The sequence below is a fragment of the Pseudorca crassidens genome, chromosome 9 (assembly GCF_039906515.1).
Source record: "Pseudorca crassidens isolate mPseCra1 chromosome 9, mPseCra1.hap1, whole genome shotgun sequence".
Lineage (NCBI taxonomy): Eukaryota > Metazoa > Chordata > Mammalia > Artiodactyla > Delphinidae > Pseudorca > Pseudorca crassidens.
The window spans coordinates 5876910-5896401 of record NC_090304.1 but is presented as its reverse complement, the minus strand read 5'-3'; the positions used below and the strand labels follow the sequence as shown (position 1 = coordinate 5896401).

Sequence of the window (19492 nt, the reverse complement as noted above, 5' to 3'; positions counted from 1 at the left end):
AAAAGTTTTCAGATGCTTCCCGCCTAACACTACAACTTCTATTATGTTTTGTCCTCTATGCTGAAGCTCCAGTGCAGTCTCTCCCTTTGAAATTAAGTATTGCAGTACTGTCTCTTGGCCACTTGAGGGCTCTTTTTAGACAGCTGGATAACTTCCGTTTATCCAAGAGATAAATGTCCTAGGTAGAGGAAGTTTCTCTAATTCCCTGTATTTTTCACTCCCCTACCTGTTTCTATGTTAGATTCCAGCTATCTGCCTGTCACTATGTATTTCCTATTACTTAGCACAGTCTCTGGAGTATAGTAGATACTCAGTAAATCTGTTTACTAATTAAAATGCTTTCCTACTCTTCACAAGGCAGGGTTCTCAGGGGGCCTCGGAAAACATAGTACTTGAGTACTTATCGGTCCATCGCTTGACTTTTTTTTCCTAATGGACCTCCAGGAAGTAATTCCTTGGATCCACAAGTTAATGGACCACCAAAGCTTTTCTCTATTGGTCAGGCATTCTTAGGGGTTTATGGTCCACAGATGACCTGCATCAGAATCGTCTGTGATACTTGTTAAAAATATAGACTTCTAGATCCTGTCATAGACTTACAGTATCCAAATTTCTGAGCTATACAGATATAAGGACTGATTCACTCACTAGCCTTCTTTTGCATTCCTTCTCACTTATCACTTTCTCATGTCCTCAATATGTTTTCTGCTAATAATGGTCTTTAGAGCCCTTCCTAACCTTATATTTTCCACATAGACCTGTGGATGGTCACAGATATCTTTGTTGTGATTTAAAATAAAGCAGTGATTATATTTAAACTGACAGACTTATCAGAAGTTTCAAATGATGATTGTTAAAATGCAGGAACAACATATTGGTGATTACAATAACCCATTATTACTAAATGTACTTTGGCTGATCCATTCTTCTTTTCTACCTAAAGTAGAATGTTACATCTCCAGTGTCAGTTCATGTCCCCAAAAGATAGTACACATGTTCTATTGTGTAAACTTTATATAATGGGATATATTGATTTTAAAGTGTGGACTCAAACAAAACTGGCTGGTTTCAAATCCCAGCTCCACTAATTACTACCTGTGTAACCTTGGGCAAGTTACTTAAATGTGAAGAACAGTGTCTGGCACGTAGTATGTGCTCAGTAAAAGTTAGCTATTTCTATGACTGTCATTATTTTATCTGAGTGCTCTGGTAGCATTGGCAGAGTGGAACTGTGTTTGCCTTATCTACATTCCTAAAGGAAAGCATTCACTTTTTAATTTTTTTTAAAATTATGGTAAAATACAGATAACCTAAAATTTATCATTGTAATAATTTTAAAGTATCCAACTCAGTGGCATTAAGTATATTCACAGTGTGCAACCATCACTAATACCTACTTCCAGAACTTTTTCATCACCCCTAACAGAAACTACATACCCATTAAGTAGTCATTCCCTGTCCTCTCCTTCCCTCAGGCCTTGGCAACCACTAATCTACTTTCTGTCTCTGTAGATTTGCCTATTTTGGATATTTCATGTAAATGGAATGATAAAATATGCAGCCTTTTGTGTATAGCTTCTTTCACTTAGCGTAATGTTTTTGAGGTTTATCTATGTTGTAGCATATAACAGTACTTCATTCCTTTTTATGGTTGAATAATCCATTCATTGTATGAGTATACCACACTTTGTTTTTGGTTTTGTTTTTAATTCCTTAGTTTTTCATTTATTTATTTGGTTGCGCCAGGTCTTAGTTGCAGCATGCAGACTCTTAGTTGCGGCATGCATGTGGGATCTAGTTCCCTGACCAGGGATCAAACCTGGGCCCCCTGCATTGGGAGCACAGAGTCAACCACTGCGCCGCCAGGGCAGTCCCACCACACTTTGTTAATCGATTCATCTGTTGATGGACATTTGGGTTATTTCCACCTTTTTGCTGTTGTGATTTAGAGCAGCTAAGAACATTCATGTGTAAGTTTTTGTTTGAACACTTGCATTTGATTCTTTTGGATATATACCTAGGAGTAGAATTGCTGGATCATGTGGTCATTCTCTGCGTAATTTATGGAGGAGCTACCAAAGTGTTCCCATAGCACCTGCACCATTGTACATTCCTGCTGGCACAGTCTGATTTCTCTGTACCCTTGCCAGCCCTTGTTATTTTCCCTTTTTTAAAAAATTTAAATTGTGGCCATCCTAGTAGGTGTGAAGTGGTATTTCAAGGCAGTTTTGATTTAGTGTTTGCTTTTTCTTCCAAATAATGAAGAGTAGGTTCAGTCCGTTGTCTTACATTAGCAGTTATCTTTTTATGTGTATTCTGCTATATCTGCTTCATTATGGCCATATTCTTGTCCTTTTGCCTATTATGTCTTATCTCTAACTAGACTATAAACTCCTTGAGGCAGGGGACCAGGTCCTAACACTGCTTGGTATATCCACCAAGCCAGGTGGATATATAGGTGTTTGTTAGTTTCTTACAAATTGAACAGTATTCTTAATATTTCAGTGGCAACTTTTTATTCTCTCTCTCCCCTCCTTGACCTCCATTTTCTTAACTTTTTAGGTGTGCTGCCTCTCCATATCTTCTCTTATGCTGTTGCCTCTGCTTGGAATTCTCTCTGTTGAATCTTGTTGAAATTCTATTTATTCCTCCAGGCTCAACTCAAATGTTTCTTCTTCCCCTTCCTTTTTTTCTTTTTTTTTAAATTTATTTATTTGGCTGCATCAGGTCTTATTTGCGGCACGCGGGATCGTCGTTGCAGCGCGCAGGTTCTTCGTTGCGGAGCGCGGGCTTCTCTCTAGTTGTGGCGCATGGGCTCTAGAGTGCGCAGGCTCAGTAGTTGCGGCGCGGGCTTAGTTGCCCTGCGGCATGTGGGATCTTACTTCTCCGACCAGGGATCGAACCTGTGGCCCCTGCATTGGAAGGTGGATTCTTAACCACTGGACCACCAGGGAAGCCCCCCCTACCCCGCACGCCCCCTTTTCTAAAATCCTTCTCTGGTCAGTCTAGTTTAAAATTTTTTTTTAAATTTTCTTTTATTTTTACTGCTGTTTAACTGAGCACCTATTTTGTGTCAGACATTTTACCTCATTGACTAAATCCTCACAATGGCCCACAAGGTGATATTATTCCCAAGTTACAGAAGAAGATATTAAGGTTCAGAGAAGTTAAATAACTTGCCTAAGTAATATTAGAGCTGAGGTTTAAACTTGGGTCTCTGGCTCTGAGGCTATTGTTTTCTCCCCTCTGCTATTTTATGCTGGCTCTGTGACATTCTGCTTTTTGTTGTGGTTGTTATAGTTGGTTGAGAATCTGATGTACATCTTTGTATTCATTAAGATCATTAAGATGTCTTTATCATTCAGTAAATATTTATGGAATGAATGAAATTTCTCATCTATGAATGGTACTTAGTATTTAAAATTGTTAGGATTGAGTGAGATGTTGAATATAAGATTCAATGCCTGACCATATAGTAAACATGCCATAGGGAGTGATTGTTGTTTTTAATATTAACCATTGTCTTTGTCATTCTTTATGATTTGATTTTCTGTCGATTACCTTGAAAGTGACAGCTATAGCCTGTCTATTAGTGAATACTGTAAAGAAGAAAGGATAGTTTGTTTACTTTCACTTGTGTCTTATATTTTTAATATATTTAAGGATATTAGTGGCTCAGTAGAGATGATCAATGCATCTTTCATGGCAGGGAGTCGTCGGATGGTGGATGTCATGGATGTGAACACACAGAAAGGCATTGAAATGACCATGGCTCAGTGGACACGCTACTATGAGACCCCAGAGGAGGAGCGAGAAAAACTCTATAATGTCATCAGCCTGGAGTTTAGCCACACCAGGCTGGAGAATATGGTGCAGCGGCCCTCCACGGTTAGTCTAATCATTTTCTCCACATTGTCTTTGTCACCAAGAGGGTTGATTATACACTGGGAGAATTTATAACTTCTTAAACATACCAGGATAAGGATGAACAAGACAATTTGATAAGAATAACTTGTGTTTTTAGAAGGTTCATCATTTTCCAACATCACTTAGTTTTTGATAGGGAGAGGCCATTCTGATAATTTAAGAACATTGGCCTTTGCATGTAATGGAGAAAAGTCTTAAATTCATTCTGATAAGAACTGTGAATAGGAAGTTTGCCTAATAAATTTCTATCCTATAGGTTTATACTTGCAGAGATGCTTGGGAGAAAACTGATTTAGAGCCAGGTGATTGTATGAGATGGTTTCTCGAGTAGATTCTGTTGGATGACTAATAGCAGTAATTTGACAACCCATCCTGAGGGGAAGTTAGTTTTTGATGCTTAACTTTCCTGAGGTAGATACTGATTTAACCCATCTCTTATGAAAGTGGCTGTCTACAGGATGCTGAGAGCACTCATTTCCCTAAGTGGGATTGGTTTCACTTTTAAAATACACCTAGTCATTTTTCGACCACTTTTATTCCTGTCACAGAACTCACTTGAGTCAAGTATTCCACCTGGAACGGTGGAATTTGGAATGTACTAATGGAAAAAATGTACATTTTTTCGGAGTCAAGTTCTCAGTGTTTTATCCTATCGCCATTTAAATTATCCTAATTGTACCCTGTGACTTTCAAAGTTGAAATGTGGTATTAATTGGTTATAATACTGTTTTATATATACATTTATATATAAAATATATATATACATATACTTTGACTTTCAAATTGTACCTTTTGACTTTCAAAGTTGAAATGTGGTATTAATTGGTTATAATACTGTTTTATATATACATTTATATACATACATACCTTCAACTTACTAGTTAGTTGCATTGTTTTTTATCACTAACACATTGGTGTGTACAGACCAAAGGGAAAATGTTGTCAGTGTTATGTGAAGAGACTATAATTTTTGTCATTGTTTCTTGTTATTGGAGATGCTACAACAAATACAGAATTTCTCAAGAAAACTTTTCCCCCCTAAAATGACAAAAATCCTTTTTATATATTAATTGTCATTTGTTTGGTCATGTGGAAATACAGGAAGACAGGTGGTTAGAATTTAGCCTTGTTATTAACCTAACAAGGTGCACTTAATAAATAAAGAATTCAATAAGAGAGATAGTAAGAATCACAATAACATTGTTTATAAATGTGTTCCTTAATATTTTTAGAATTTCAGTTTAAGAGTAGTAAGATTGTAGCTGTAAAAGTAAAACTTGGCCTGGATCATACTTTTCCATTCTTAAAATTTAGAAATGTGTTATTCACACATGAAGCCTTCTTTGTAACATCCTTAATTCATTTTGCCCCTAGTTTTAATGATAAAAATGCTACATCATTTTATAAAAATTAGAAAAGTACTCCACCATTAAATGGAGGAATAGAACCCATGGAAGAGCTCAGAAATAGAAAATTTTCTAGAGGGCAGAGAACAGTGCACCAGTATCTTCTAGAGACCTAAAACAAGGCCAGAAAGATTGAGTGAGCTATTATTACCAAAGTCACCTCCTAAAAGGAAGCAAGCTTTTTATGACCTTGCTATATAAGCAGCAACATTCTTATTCTACTAGGGTGTTATTTATTTACCGGGGTATTTTCCCCCAAGGTATATCCCTCCATTTATCTAGGTCTTTTCTAATATATCTCAATAATGCTTAATAAAAAACCAACTTTATTGAGGTACAATTGATATACAATAAAGTGTATCCATTTTAAGGGTACATTTCAGTGAGTTTTGAAAAATGTATTCATTCATGTAGTAATCTTTTACATAAACTACATAATTTCTTGTTCTCTATGATCTTCACACCTTCAGAGTGAGCTTATTGGTTTAAGTGCCTGCTACATGCTAAGTGCTGTGCTTAGGTGCTAGAGGTACAGTGGAAAACAAGATCATTCTTGTCCTCAAAATGCTTAGAGTCTCATGGGGAAGAAAGACCAGAGAATTGGCATTTATAGAAACTACAGTGTGGTAAGTGCTTCAAAACTGAATAAGTACGGAATGTTGTGTGAGCCAGTAGGAAGGACCCACCTAACCTAAACCGGAGGAGAATTGGGCGAAGTTTTTTGGAGGAAGCGGTACCTAGGCTTGACATGAAAGAAAAAATGAGGCAAAGAGAAGGAAGACCAGAATCCCAGGCAGGAAGAATAATATGTGCAAAAGTAGGTGCAGGGAAAGTAAGGTGGGCAACTTTTTTTTTTAATAAATTTATTTATTTTATTTATTTATTTTTGGCTGTGTTGGGTCTTTGTTGCTGTGCACAGGCTTTCTCTAATTGCGGCGAGTTGGGGCTGCTCTTCCTTGTGGCGTGCGGGCTTCTCATTGTGGTGGCTTCTCTTGTTGTGGAGCATGGGCTCTAGGCACACGGGCTTCAGTAGTTGCAGCATGCGGTCTCAGTAGTTGTGGCTTGTGGGCTCTAGAGCACAGGATCAGTAGTTGTGGCACATGGGCTTAGTTGCTCCACGGCATGTGGGATCTTCCCGGACCAGGGCTCGAACCCATGTCCCCTGCATTGGCAGGCAGATTCTCAACCACTGCGCCACCAGGGGAGCCCAAGGTGGACAACTTTTAAGTGCCCATTGTAGGTGGTAGCATAAAGTGGGACTCTCTAGTGAAGAGAGAGAGGTGATTTCTGCTGTCATCCCAGCAGTAACTGAGAAGTAGATGAAAAATAGCAGCAGATGTAATGTGCAGATTTGTTTGGTGATGGGGAAATTAGTTCGTGGAAGGCCATGAGCTGTTTTTGCACAGTGTATGAATAGATTATGTCTTAGTTATTGCACTTCTTGCCAGTTTGTATTGGTACGGGACAGGAAGAAACTGTGATTATCTCCGCTGGAGACTTGCTGTCATATGGATGAGGCCATTTAGCAAAAGGCCTATCCAGAGCCTAAAGATTAACCTAAGAAAAATGTATGAACGCCTTACCATAATATTCTCTTGATAGTCAGATAATACCCAATAATATCAAATAAAGGGAGGCCAGAGAGTGACTTATTGCTGCAGGTGAGAAATTCTAGCCAGAGAAGTTCATCTATCTCTGAGTGAACACTTGACAAAAAATACTCATGTGTTCCTAACTTTTCCTCTCCCTATCTAGATATAAGAACTTATAGTGAGTATACTGAGCAACTCACAGTTTTTCTGTATTCTGTTAAAGGCTTTCCAAAGGACAATACCAGGAGATGGGAGAAAACTGGCCACTACATCAATAGAGCAGAAAGTAGATTTTGTTTGATAGAAAGAAGAATCTGGGGCTCATTCAGTGTTCTTAGGCCCAGTGGATGCTTAGTTAAAACTGTTGGATCCCTGAGTGGAAATTCTTTGAAATGGGGCAGCAAGTTAACCTTCATAGTTGTTCCTCATCTTGCTTATTTAAACTTGCATATCGGGACTTCCCTGGTGGTCCAGCGGTCAAGACACTGTGCTCCCTGTGCAGGGGCCCTGGGTTATCAAACCCTGGTCAGGAAACTAGATCCCACGTGCTGCAACTAAAGATCCTGCATGCTGTGACTAAGACCCAGCGCAGCCAAATAAATATTTTAAAAAAAAAAAAAACCTTGTATATCATCGGTGACCCCTTCCAAACACTCTCCCACAGTTTACATCTGAGTGTCCACTGGACATTTGCCTCATATCATTACGCACAGATTGTATGCATTTATCTAGATCTATGTTGTAAGGAAATAAATGATCAAATATATACATACATAAGTTATAAAGCTTACCAGGTACATGCTTTTTATAGCCATAAGTTAGATACTTGGAACACCAGTGCTATGCTGAATCTATGGTTATTTGGTTATCACATGGTTATCACACTTTATCTACCTAAGACTGTTTCTTGGAGTTCAGTGGTTGGGTGCAGTCATTTGAAGGTACAGGGCACGTTACAATTCAGTGTGAAGTATTTTAATAAGTTCATACTGTTTTCATTTCTCATTTCTTTCAGCACATATTGGATTGGCCAAAAAGTTCGTTCGGGTTTTTCTGTACGATGTTACGGAAAACCTAAACGGACTTTTTGGCCAACCCAATATTTAAAACAGATTCCTGGACTTCCCTTGGTGGTCCAGTGGTTAAGACTCCGTGCTTCTACTGCAGAGGGCACGGGTTCGATCCCTGGTCAGGGAAGTTCCCCATGCCGCATGGTGTGGCCAAACAAACGGATTCCTAAACTCTGATGACATTATTTCAAAAATTTTTTAACATGTATTTACATGTAATCCTCACAATATTCCTTTGCGGTAATTATCCTTATTTTACAGATAAGTTCCAGAGGCTCACATACGATCTTCAGAAAACTAGACCTGTAACTTCTGATTCCTAACCCAGTAGATTCTATAGCACATTGCTCATGCAAGCTACAAACCCCTACTGGAATTCTTTTCCCTTCCCCTCCACCTCTCCCCTCCCCTCCCCTCCACCTCTCCCCTCCCCTCCCCTCCACCTCTCCCCTCCCCTCCCCTCCACCTCTCCCCTCCCCTCCCCTCCACTTCTCCCCTCCCCTCCCCTCCACCTCTCCCCTCCCCTCCCCTCCCCTCCCCTCCCTCTCCCCTCCACCTCCCCTCCCCTCCCCTTCCTTTTTCTTTTAAATTTATTATCTTAACCTTTTCTTAAATGATTTTTTTTTTTAGATTTATTTATTTATTTTTGGCTGCATCAGGTCTTCGTTGAGGAACGCAGGATCATTCGTTGCAGCATGTGGGCTCTTTGTTGTGGTGCGCGGGCTTCTCTCTAATTGTAGTGTGGGGGGGGGTTTCTCTTTCTAGTTGTGGCACGTGGCCTCCAGAGCACGTGGGCTCTGTTGTTTGCGGCACGCGGGCCCTCTCGTTGAGGCGCAGGAGCTCAGTAGTTGTGGCACACGGGCTTAGTTGCCCCACGGCATGTGGGATCTTAGTTCCCTGACCAGAGGTCAAACCCGCGTCCCCTGCATTGTAAGGTGGATTCAAAAAGTACAGCTGACTATACTTCTCTCCTCTTCTTTTTTCTTTTCTTTTCTCTTTTCTTTCTTTCTTAAATGGTATCTTAGCTGCTCTAACAGTACTTATATCTTTTGGTAAGTTTATAGGTACCTTCCAGACAGTGCCTTTTATTGGACCAAAAAAAAAAAATTATAGCTGATTATACCAGTACTGACACAGAAGAGAGGGCTTGGTTGGATACTATGGCATCATTTAATGACTTTGTTTTCATTAGGGCTACTTTTATGATCATGCTGATGGAACCATTAGTCTTTATTTTCACTTAATAATTATTTCTAGAATGTTTGCCTATTGATCCTAAGATTCACCAACATATTATTTGTTTGCTTAAAATTAAATTGTAGTCTTTCAGTGTGTGTTTTGAGAATTTCTATTTTTCTTGACTTTAGAATTCTCTTTAATCCCAACCCTTCCTTTGAAGCCTAAATGTTCCTCCTCCTTTTTAAAGGTGGATTTCATTGACTGGGTAGACAATATGTGGCCAAGGCATTTAAAAGAAAGTCAGACTGAGTCAACAAATGCCATCTTGGAGATGCAGTACCCTAAAGTGCAGAAGTAAGTGGCTTACCCTGCATTTTCCTCGGTGTGCTGTGGGACACCAAAGTGATAGCAAGAAATGGTTCCTCCCTTCGGAACCTTGCTCTGGGTCCCAAGTGATCAAAAAGGTGAATTATTTAAAGAGTAGACTTTAGTTCCAAAGGGAAGAGTGTATGTAAGAGAACCATAGCCCATGATGACATAAAAACAAAAGTATCTTCTGATAATATGATAGCTTGAGATTGCATTCCTCTCACCGACTGGGAGTTTATTAGGTGGAAAATAGAGGGAGTGGAGTACACAAGGGGAGAGTGTGGCATTGTGGTGGGAAAAGTCCTCTTTTTCTTGTCAGTGCACTAAAGCTACTGCTTTTTTTGGGTCAGGTACTGTCTGATGAGTGTTCGAGGCTGCTATACTGACTTCCATGTGGACTTTGGTGGTACCTCTGTTTGGTATCACATCCATCAAGGGGGAAAGGTACGGTCATAGTTGTGATGGGGGTTGGAATCTGAAGCTGGTTATATGAGTTTCCTTCAGTTCATGCATGCTTCATATACCCTGGAAACGAGTCTACTAGGGGATTGTCCCCACTCGTATCTGGAGAGAATTGTAGATTAAGTTGACCTCCTTGGCTAGAGTCCAGTAGGAATTACTATTCATCTAGTTCATTCTCATTTTACCAGTATTGGCATCACTACTTAGTAAACCTCAATGGTCCTGTTTCTAGATTCCCAAAACAGAATTCTCCAAAGGAAGGCTAGGAACTGGTTTTAGGAGGACAAGATAATTTCTCTACATGAAAGTATAATAAAGTAGTAGAAGGAAACACAAATTATGGGTAGATTCACAATGAAATCAGCAAATTGGGATCCAAACCTCTTTTCCCTATATAGAGGCATTGGTCTGAAATGTAGCCATAGGAAGCCTTTAAGTCCTGTCAGAGGATATAAATAGATTTTGAAAGATTATCCTCATTCATAAAGACCTTTGTTCCAGCTTCTCAGAGTGCTTCTGAATGCTGTGTAAGAATGGAAATGTAGAATTAATATCAGAGGTTTATAGTATTACACTCTTACCGTTACCCTTTTTTCTTGTAAGAAGTGAAAGCATTTGTGAGAGAAAAGTAGAACTGGAATGAAAACAGATGATGCTTTTAAAATGTGAGGGCCAAATCTAGAACAGCTGTACCTCCAAATCCAGAGTCATTTTGTTTATTTTGGATCCATTTAAGTGGTATCTTAAGTTCTGTCCTTTCAGTCTTGGTTACTATCTTGGAATAAAGCAACTCAGGCCTGTGTTTTGAAGGTACTGTACCTAACTAACTGTGCTTCTTAGGACCATTTAGACCAGCCAGCCAGGGGCAAATAAGGGACTGCCTAGGTGACAAGCTAAATGCCCTCCTTCTCTCTGAGTCCTGTATAGGTTCCGGGTTCTACAATCAAACCCCAGGGAAGCCCTAATGCTGTTTGATCAAGTGGAGGACAAAAAAGGTTCACTTCCTTGAGGCCTCTAGAATTTCCCAAATGGTCAAGTTCTGTAGGCTGGGAGGATTGCTTGTTTCTCTTCTACCTGTTGGTCTTAAGTTTGTACCTGTTTATCAGTTGAGGGAGACGACTGGGTCATGTCAATGGCTGTTAACAGACTGAAGTTTTTTAACTCACAGGTCTTCTGGCTCATCCCCCCTACAGCCCACAACCTGGAGCTGTACGAGAATTGGCTGCTGTCAGGGAAACAGGGAGACATCTTTCTGGGTGACCGGGTGTCAGATTGCCAGCGCATTGAGCTCAAGCAGGGCTATACCTTCGTCATTCCCTCAGGTAAGCAAGATGCAAAAAAGTGGGTTGTCTACTCTAGCCACTTTCTTTTCTTAAAGAAAAATAAATTGATAGATTACCACCAACACCAAGAATGGTTATGATGCTGGAGTGGGCAGAAAACAATGGCGTGTTCTTTCTTGTCATTACTGAGTAGATGACAAGAATTTATCTTCTTTTTTAAAGTCTATGATTTTCCACTAAGAGTATGTATCAGAATTGCCAGTGGCGGCTTTTCAGATCTACATGTTTGAGCCCCACATTAGCCCTAGCTCTTCAGAATCCTAGGGATAAGACCTGTTTTGCAGGTGATAAACAGCCCCCTATTAAGAGCTACCTACTCTGCTAAGGGATAGCTGTGAAGGCTAGAGTACTAAATCAGTAATAGTTTTTATCAGGTAACTAAGTTCCCAAATAAGTACTTAGAGGGAGCATAGATTTTGGAGTCACAGGCCTGTATGACTGACTATGAATTTACCTGCTAATACTACTTTGGTCAAATATTTAAATCCCTGTCTCATTTTGTTGTGAGGAGTAAATGACAATACATGTAAATTCTCTTGTACTAAGCCTGGTTAATATTAGGTGCTCCAAAAAATGCAAGCACCATTTATTGAAAGTTTGTTGTAAACACTTTACATGTACTTTCTCATTCAGTGCTTACCAACCACACATATAAAGTATAATTTATCCTGATTTTATAGAGGATATTGGGGCTGCAAGAGATTAAGTAACTTGACCAGCCGTGAAGAGGCAGAATTAGAGTAAAAAGTGTGATCCAGAAGTCTTGTACTAATGCTCTGAGAGAGCCATGTTACAACGTGTGCTTACAGCCACTGCCCTCCATTCCCTTTCTTCTAGGCTGGATTCATGCTGTGTATACTCCTACAGACACATTAGTGTTTGGAGGCAATTTTTTGCATAGCTTCAATATCCCCATGCAGTTAAAAATATACAACATTGAAGATCGGACACGGGTAAGTAACTCTATGTAATAATTGGATTTGAAGAGGTTTCTTATATCTTTCTTTACTCTGCTTACTATGTAACACTCAAACTGTTATACTTTACAAATGTGTATACTGCCTTTCTCAACTGGGGTTGTGTGAGAGAATGAAGCCCTATAGAAAATGATTTGTGTGTCTTGTTTTGTCAGTTTTCCATAGGATGTTACATAGCTGATAAACCATTCTGGATATATAGGGGAAAAGTTACATGCATTGGATACCTTAAGGCAAGAATTGGCAAACTTTTTTTGTAAAGGATCAGATAGTAAATATTTTAGGCTTTGTGGGCCATACAGTATCTGTCACAAGCACTTAACTCTGCCTTGTAGAATGAAATACTTAAATAAGTGAGGATGGCTCAAATAAAATAACATTTTATTTATGGACACTGAAATTTGCTTTCATATAAGTTTCTCATGTCACAAAACCCTCTCTTAGTTAGGTTTTCTTCCCACCCCAACCCCAGCCATTGAGAATGTGATATGTTAACAACTGGTGAATCTTGGAGACGCTGTGGAAGTCTTAGTGGTACTGCTCTTTAAACTTTTCGGTGGATTTGAAAGTTTTCAAAATCAAAAATCAAAAAATAACAATTAATGAAGAATTCACAACTTTTAGAAGGAGTAGTCACTGACCAATTTACTGTGAACATGATCAGTTAACCATTTTGGTGCCTATTTTGAAACATTTATTCTGGTTGGAGCTATTATACGTAAGATATAAGATTGGTATTGTTGGAGTTATAGGGATTGCCCTGTTAGAATTGAGAGGATGCAGTGCTTTTTAAATAAATTTTATAGAATTGAACTTCTGCTTGTTTGTTAAAAGTAATGAAACTACAGAAAACAGTAAATAGTTTAGTAAGTTTTAAGTTATAGTAACAGTAAAAGTAGTTAAAATGTTTCAAAAGAGAAAAATTACATAATTTCATAGTAAAATACTCTTATTTAACTCAAAATCGTTCTAAGAGGTAATACCACCTACACTGCTGTAAGATTCAATCTGAAAATGTTTTTAAAAAGCATTCCCTTTTTTGGCTAAAAATAGCTATTATACCCATAGCTTAATTGTTTGCTCAGTTTGAGGGAAGAAAGGGAGAATGTATATTCAATGGCATAGGTAAAATGATCACCTTTATCTCTGCATGAAAAATTTCCTTCAGACGGTTAAACTGTTAATAACTGATGTTGATTTATCTAATTTTCCTGGACTTTGTTTATCAGAAAATGTCAAATTTCAGTATCTAACTGCTATATTATTCCATTTTTCCTAAGAACGGCTTAATTCTTTCATTCCAAATAGGAACCCTTCCGTGTTTCTATAACATTTCATTGGGTCCTCTACATATGTACACACAGAGCCTTTTTTTTTTTTTTTTTACTTTCTCCACCAAGCTTTCACATTGCCAATATCAACCTGACATATGTTTATTATGTTACAAACTGCTATAAACTTACAGAATTTAACTTAAAAGAGAATGTGTAGAGAATGCTTTAGGGAAGAAATATACAGTGTTGTGAATTTAAGACAATGTTTTAGCTACTTTGCCATGCCAGTGTAGAAATAGACTATTTGAACTTGATTGTTAGTAATTATTCTGTTGATAGCTCTTAAAGGTTCAGTAATTTTATAATGAGTATTAAAATTTTTTCTTCCAAAAACATTCTAACCCAGTCTTAGAAACTGCTGTGCTCTGTGGTGTCTAGCAGCATAGGTAAAATGTAATGGCACAGTTTGGGTGTGTGATGTCTTGGCTATTATTAGTACAGTCTCTTGAGTTCCAAGTGAAAAATCAAAAGTTTAATGCCCATTTTATATTTTATTTATTTATTTATTTTCTGTCAGTATTACTCCGCTCTCAACAGAGTCCCAGAGGTTTTAGAATTTTGGGTTGTCCTGAACTTTTAATAAAGACCTTTCAGAAAAGTGTTAATAAAACTTAAAAGACGAGCAGAGAAGTCCAGTATATTATGTTTAATTTGGGGGGGGATCAAGTATCTATTAATTCTTGTGTTCCCTCCTACTGTACCAGAAGTAAATTAATTTGATTTTCAAATAAGGGTGGATAAACCTCTTCTAGTTGTTAAAGATGTAGTGGCAATAAGAGACCGAGATTCGGAGCCTGAAGCCTCTGCGTTTTAAAGCTAATGAAAAGTACCTGCATTGCCTTGCAATGAGGAAAGTGATCTCCTCATTCCACAGTGATGCCCTGTGACATAGTGAAGGGTTTTGAAAAGGGACTCCCATCTGGGTCTCCTTGACTGGGGAAGACTACCTGACATGGAGCTTTGAAAGGAGGTGGGAACATTTTCAGGAGTTACATATTCAAAACAATCCTAAAAGTATTGTTTGCCTTATCCTTTTGAGAGATGGCCCCTCTGAAAGAAGACGGGCAGAATATACAGGCATACCTCAGAGATATGGCAGATTTGGTTCCAGACCACGCGATAAAGCGAATATTGCAGTAAACTGAGTCACATGAATTTTTTTGGTTTTCCAGTGCATATAAAAGTTATGTTTACATTACATGTAGTCTGTTAGTGTACAGTAGCATTATGTCTTAAAAAAAAAGTAGATACCTTAATTAAAGTATACTTTATTGCTAAAAAAATGCTAACCGTCATTTGACAGTGCAGGGTTGCTACAAACCTTCAATTTGTAAAACTCAGTTAAGCAAAAGCACAATAAAATGAGTTATGCCTGTATTTAGGATAGTCCCCATGGTTGATCTTTCTCACTCGTTGATCCATGCTGATTTGCCATTTCCTTGACTATGGTAGATCTAAAGGGCACTTATTTTTATTATAATTCAGCTGGAATAATTTCATGCTACTTTTGGGGAGAATTGGAAAGAAGACTAAAGATAGCAACTGATTAGGCCACATGGAGTAGTAACCTGATTTGTGGACATACCATTTTGGTAGACTACAATGTATGAGACGGGCAAGCTGAGAGTTAATAGTGGGGCAAGTACTCAGTCTCATGTCCTAGACTAGATATACCTTGAGAATGCATCTCTAATCATACTTTCATATATGTAAGGACATAATAAAAACATATAACTTTATCTCATGTCCTGATTTCCTATTATATTCTGTGTTTCATGGCCTTCTGGTTCAGGGTAAAACCACAGTAAAGGCAAGAGTGGTTGGTATGCCTTTGTATCCTAAGAACCCTAAAACAATTTTCTCAATTAAGTATATTGTGTCTTACTAACATTTTACTCTCTGTCTTGAAACTTGTTTTTGATGCTTTCCCACTCAACAAGACAGCTTCTTGATAGTTCTAAATGGTCTTTCCAAGTACCTTTTATCTTTAGTGATTATTTCCCAAGACCAACATTTTCTAAGTTGACAGATCCACTTAAGTTCTTGCTCCACATGACAACTTAGGTTTGCAGGTTACTTACAGAGTGTTTTTCCTGGGCTAATTATTGCAGTGATTGTTTGTTTCTCTCTTTCCTTGAAAATTGTTATCAGCTTGATTTTTTCATCATTTTTTTCCTGTGTAGGTTCCAAATAAGTTCCGCTATCCATTCTACTATGAGATGTGTTGGTACGTGTTGGAGCGCTATGTGTACTGCATAACCAACCGTTCCCACCTAACTAAGGAATTTCAGAAAGAGTCCCTTAGCATGGGTAAGTGTTCCACCTACATGAACTTTCAAGATACTCTGCAGGACTGAGGGTGAGACTGGGACTATTCCGTAGGCTGTTGCTCAGTAGTTTTGTTTTGTTTTTAATTAATTAATTAATTAACTTATTTATGGCTGCGTGGGGTCTTCATTGCTGCATTGCGGGCTTTATCTGGTTGAGGCGAGCAGGGGCTACTCTTCGTTGCGGTGCATGGGCTTCTCATTGCGGTGGCTTCTCTTGTTGCGGAGCATGGGTTCTAGGCACTCAGGCTTCAGTAGTTGTGGCACATGGGCTCAGTAGTTGTGGCTTCCAGGCTCTAGAGCGCAGTCTCAGTAGTTGTGGCACACAGCCTTAGTTGCCCCGCAGCATGTGGGATCTTCCCAGACCAGGGCTCGAACCCATGTCCCCTGCATTGGCAGGCAGATTCTTAACTACTGCGCCACCAGGGAAGTCTAGTAGTTCTGTTTTTATAGTTTGTCTTTTTTACTTATCTACTTAGAAGTACCAAATCCATTCACTGAAGTTGAACACTGGTTACAGCTGATCCTCCTATCCAGATGTGAATTACTAGGGCTAAATGAAATATTCTGGATCTCATCTTTGTCTGAGTTGTTAGTACTTAGCTCCTCACGAAAGTAATCAGTTGGAAATTCCCTGGTGGTCCAGTGGTTAGGACTCCGCACGTTCACTGCCATGGCCCAGGTTCAGTCCCTGGTGGGAGAACTAAGATCCCGCAAGCCACACAGCGCAGCCAAAAAAAAGAGAAGAGTAATCAGTTGTCTAAAATGTTTTATTCTGTAAAGAATGGTCTTTGGCACAATAAAAACTAGGATCATATCATCATAATTACTCTTACTATATTCCAGGCACCAAACTAAGCAGCTTATATACATTAAGTTATTATTATTAGCTGTGAGGTGTAGGTATTATTATGCATATTTTACAAATGGGGGCATTAAGGTTCAAGGAGATTAAAAAACTTGTTTGTGATCTAAGAGTTAATAAGTGGGAAAGCTACAGCTTAAACCATGTTGGTAAGATTCTAAAATGTATTTTCTTAACCTTTGTGCTTTAATGTTTCCCCAACTTCTATCAAGAGAAATATTTTATTGGATGTCAAGATAGTTTCAGTTATACATTTTTAGGCTATTCCATGCCTTAAAAATAAAGAGGAGCCAACACTGTAGTATCCTGTGGTCATATATTTAATGGAGAGTCTTCAATCCAAGCAAGATACTTTTTGCCTTAGCATTTCTGAAACATGCTCACCAATGCATGAAAGCAAGATACAGAATTGTACATACGGCATGATCCTAATTTTGTTTAAAAATACATCAAGTCGGGCTTCCCTGGTGGCACAGTGGTTAAGAATCCGCCTGCCAATGCAGGGGACACAGGTTCGAGCCCTGGTCCGGGAAGATCCCACATGCCACAGAGCAACTAAGCCCGTGTGCCACAACTACTGAGACTGCGCTCTAGAGCCCACGAGCCACAACTAATGAGCCCATGTGCCACAACTACTGAAGCCTGCGCCCCTAGAGCCGTGCTCTGCAACAAGAGAAGCCACTGTAATGAGATGTCCACGCACCGCAACGAAGAGCAGCCCCCGCTCGCCACAACTAGAGAAAAGCCCGTGCGCAGCGATGAAGATCCAACGCAGCCAAAAATTAATTAATTAATTAATTAATTAAATTATAAGGTTTACAAAAAAAATACATCGAGTCATAGTCATACACATATGTATAGGAAAAGATGGAAAGAAGATACATCACACTGAGTTGTTATCCAAGGGTGGAGAGATATGGGAAGACTTATTTACTTCTTTGCACCTTCCTGTATTTTCTAAATTATTAATAGTCAACATGTGTTACTTTCATAATAAAAGATCAGTTAACATTTTAAAATTTTTCTTTCATTAAAACTTTTATTTTCACTTTGTTTTGATTATCAAAATCTTTATTTTAAAAAATATTCACTTTGTTTTATTAGCCATGTTGCTAAGATTTCAATTCCAAAGCTTAATTTTATGGTGAAAACTTTGAACAAAACTACTTTTTAAATATATGTGCTTCACACTAATTTTTTAAAAGATAATGAAATCCCATAATACCCAAATTAAGTTTGAACTTGAAACTAATTTACAACTATTTTCATAGGTAACTTACTTCTAGCACACAGTTTAAAGACTGCACCCTTCCCAATCTTTTAAAAATCCAGTTGACTGTTACCTCAGTTGTCCTGCTAGCTCAGGATCCTGTTTTTACCTGTAAATGGTTTTCAACAGTGGACAAATGGGTTGGAATAGGGAAGACCATTTTTAAAATGTGACAGCTTTGTCATTTATAACCTCAAGGCCCCTCCCATACTACCTATTTCTCTGTTGATCACATGGCCATGTGTCATGTTCTTACTGCATTTTCTCTTCATACTGGCAGATTTGGAGTTAAATGGGTTGGAGTCTGGAAATGGGGATGAGGAAGCAGTAGATCGAGAACCCCGGCGCTTGAGCAGCAGGCGTTCTGTCCTCACTAGCCCTGTAGCCAATGGGGTTAACCTGGATTATGATGGACTGGGCAAAACCTGCCGAAGTCTTCCAAGTCTGAAGAAAACTTTGTCTGGGGACTCATCCTCTGACTCTAGCCGGGGCTCCCACAATGGCCAAGTATGGGATCCCCAGTGTAGCCCCAGAAAGGACCGACAGGTGCATCTGACCCATTTTGAGCTTGAAGGCCTTCGTTGCCTTGTAGATAAATTGGAGTCTCTGCCACTGCACAAGAAATGTGTCCCTACAGGGATAGAAGACGAGGATGCTCTCATTGCTGATGTAAAGGTAAGGGGTTGGTTATTTTGCATGACAGCTATTGATCTGGCTAGGGCATTCAGTTTCTGGATTCTGAGAGAAAATTTGGGAGTTTTGGGTAATCTTGGTTCAGCGAGAAAGAAGTTAAGTGTGTGTGTGTGTGTGTGTGTGTGTGTGTGTGTGTGTGTGTGTGTGTGTGTGTTTGGACTGTACAGTGTTTCAATTCCTAGAATGAGGTTAGGTCCCTGTTATGAAAATACTAACATTTGTACGTTCAGTTAGGACTTAAATCTAGTCCTAAAAATGCTGATTTCAGGCTGACCCTAAAAAAAGGAAGAGCCCGAGAAAATGTTTGTATTAAGAAATGTTACTTTGAACTTAAGTTACACTAAGATAAAGAGGCCTATTTCAGAGCAAAAGTGGCCAATAACAATCTCTAGCAGTCTTACCCCAAGCAGATTTAGAGGAAAGAAATTGAAATGTTGGGTTATGTTGAGCATGTTTAACATATTTAGCTTCAAATTTATCTAGTATTAAGACTTAAATACATTGGGGCAACTTTTGAGAAGAGTGTCATTTTAAACATAATTCATCCTATTGCTATTTCAAGTTTCTTCTTGTTGTATATTTTTCTTCTTTCTCAATAAGTCTCCAAGCATTAGTAATCTTCAAAGCCCAGCCCAGCCCTCATATATTGGTCTCAAAGAAATGAGCTTATTTTTAAGG

General features: G+C 38.8%; 1 protein-coding gene across 3 annotated transcripts in view; it reads left to right on the top strand.

Moving 5' to 3' along the window:
- The window catches only part of KDM2A (lysine demethylase 2A), a 102881-nt gene that overhangs the window by 63737 nt on the left and 19652 nt on the right, over window positions 1–19492 (top strand). For 2 of the 3 annotated variants that reach the window (XM_067748129.1, XM_067748130.1), the window contains exons 6-12: window positions 3710–3888; window positions 9422–9528; window positions 9894–9987; window positions 11174–11327; window positions 12186–12301; window positions 15843–15969; window positions 18402–18796. In XM_067748129.1, the coding sequence (XP_067604230.1) occupies window positions 3710–3888; window positions 9422–9528; window positions 9894–9987; window positions 11174–11327; window positions 12186–12301; window positions 15843–15969; window positions 18402–18796 (1172 nt within the window). Of the gene's footprint in view, window positions 1–3709; window positions 3889–9421; window positions 9529–9893; window positions 9988–10932; window positions 11001–11173; window positions 11328–12185; window positions 12302–15842; window positions 15970–18401; window positions 18797–19492 lie in introns of those variants that run through there. The other variant, XM_067748131.1, reaches the window with a different exon arrangement.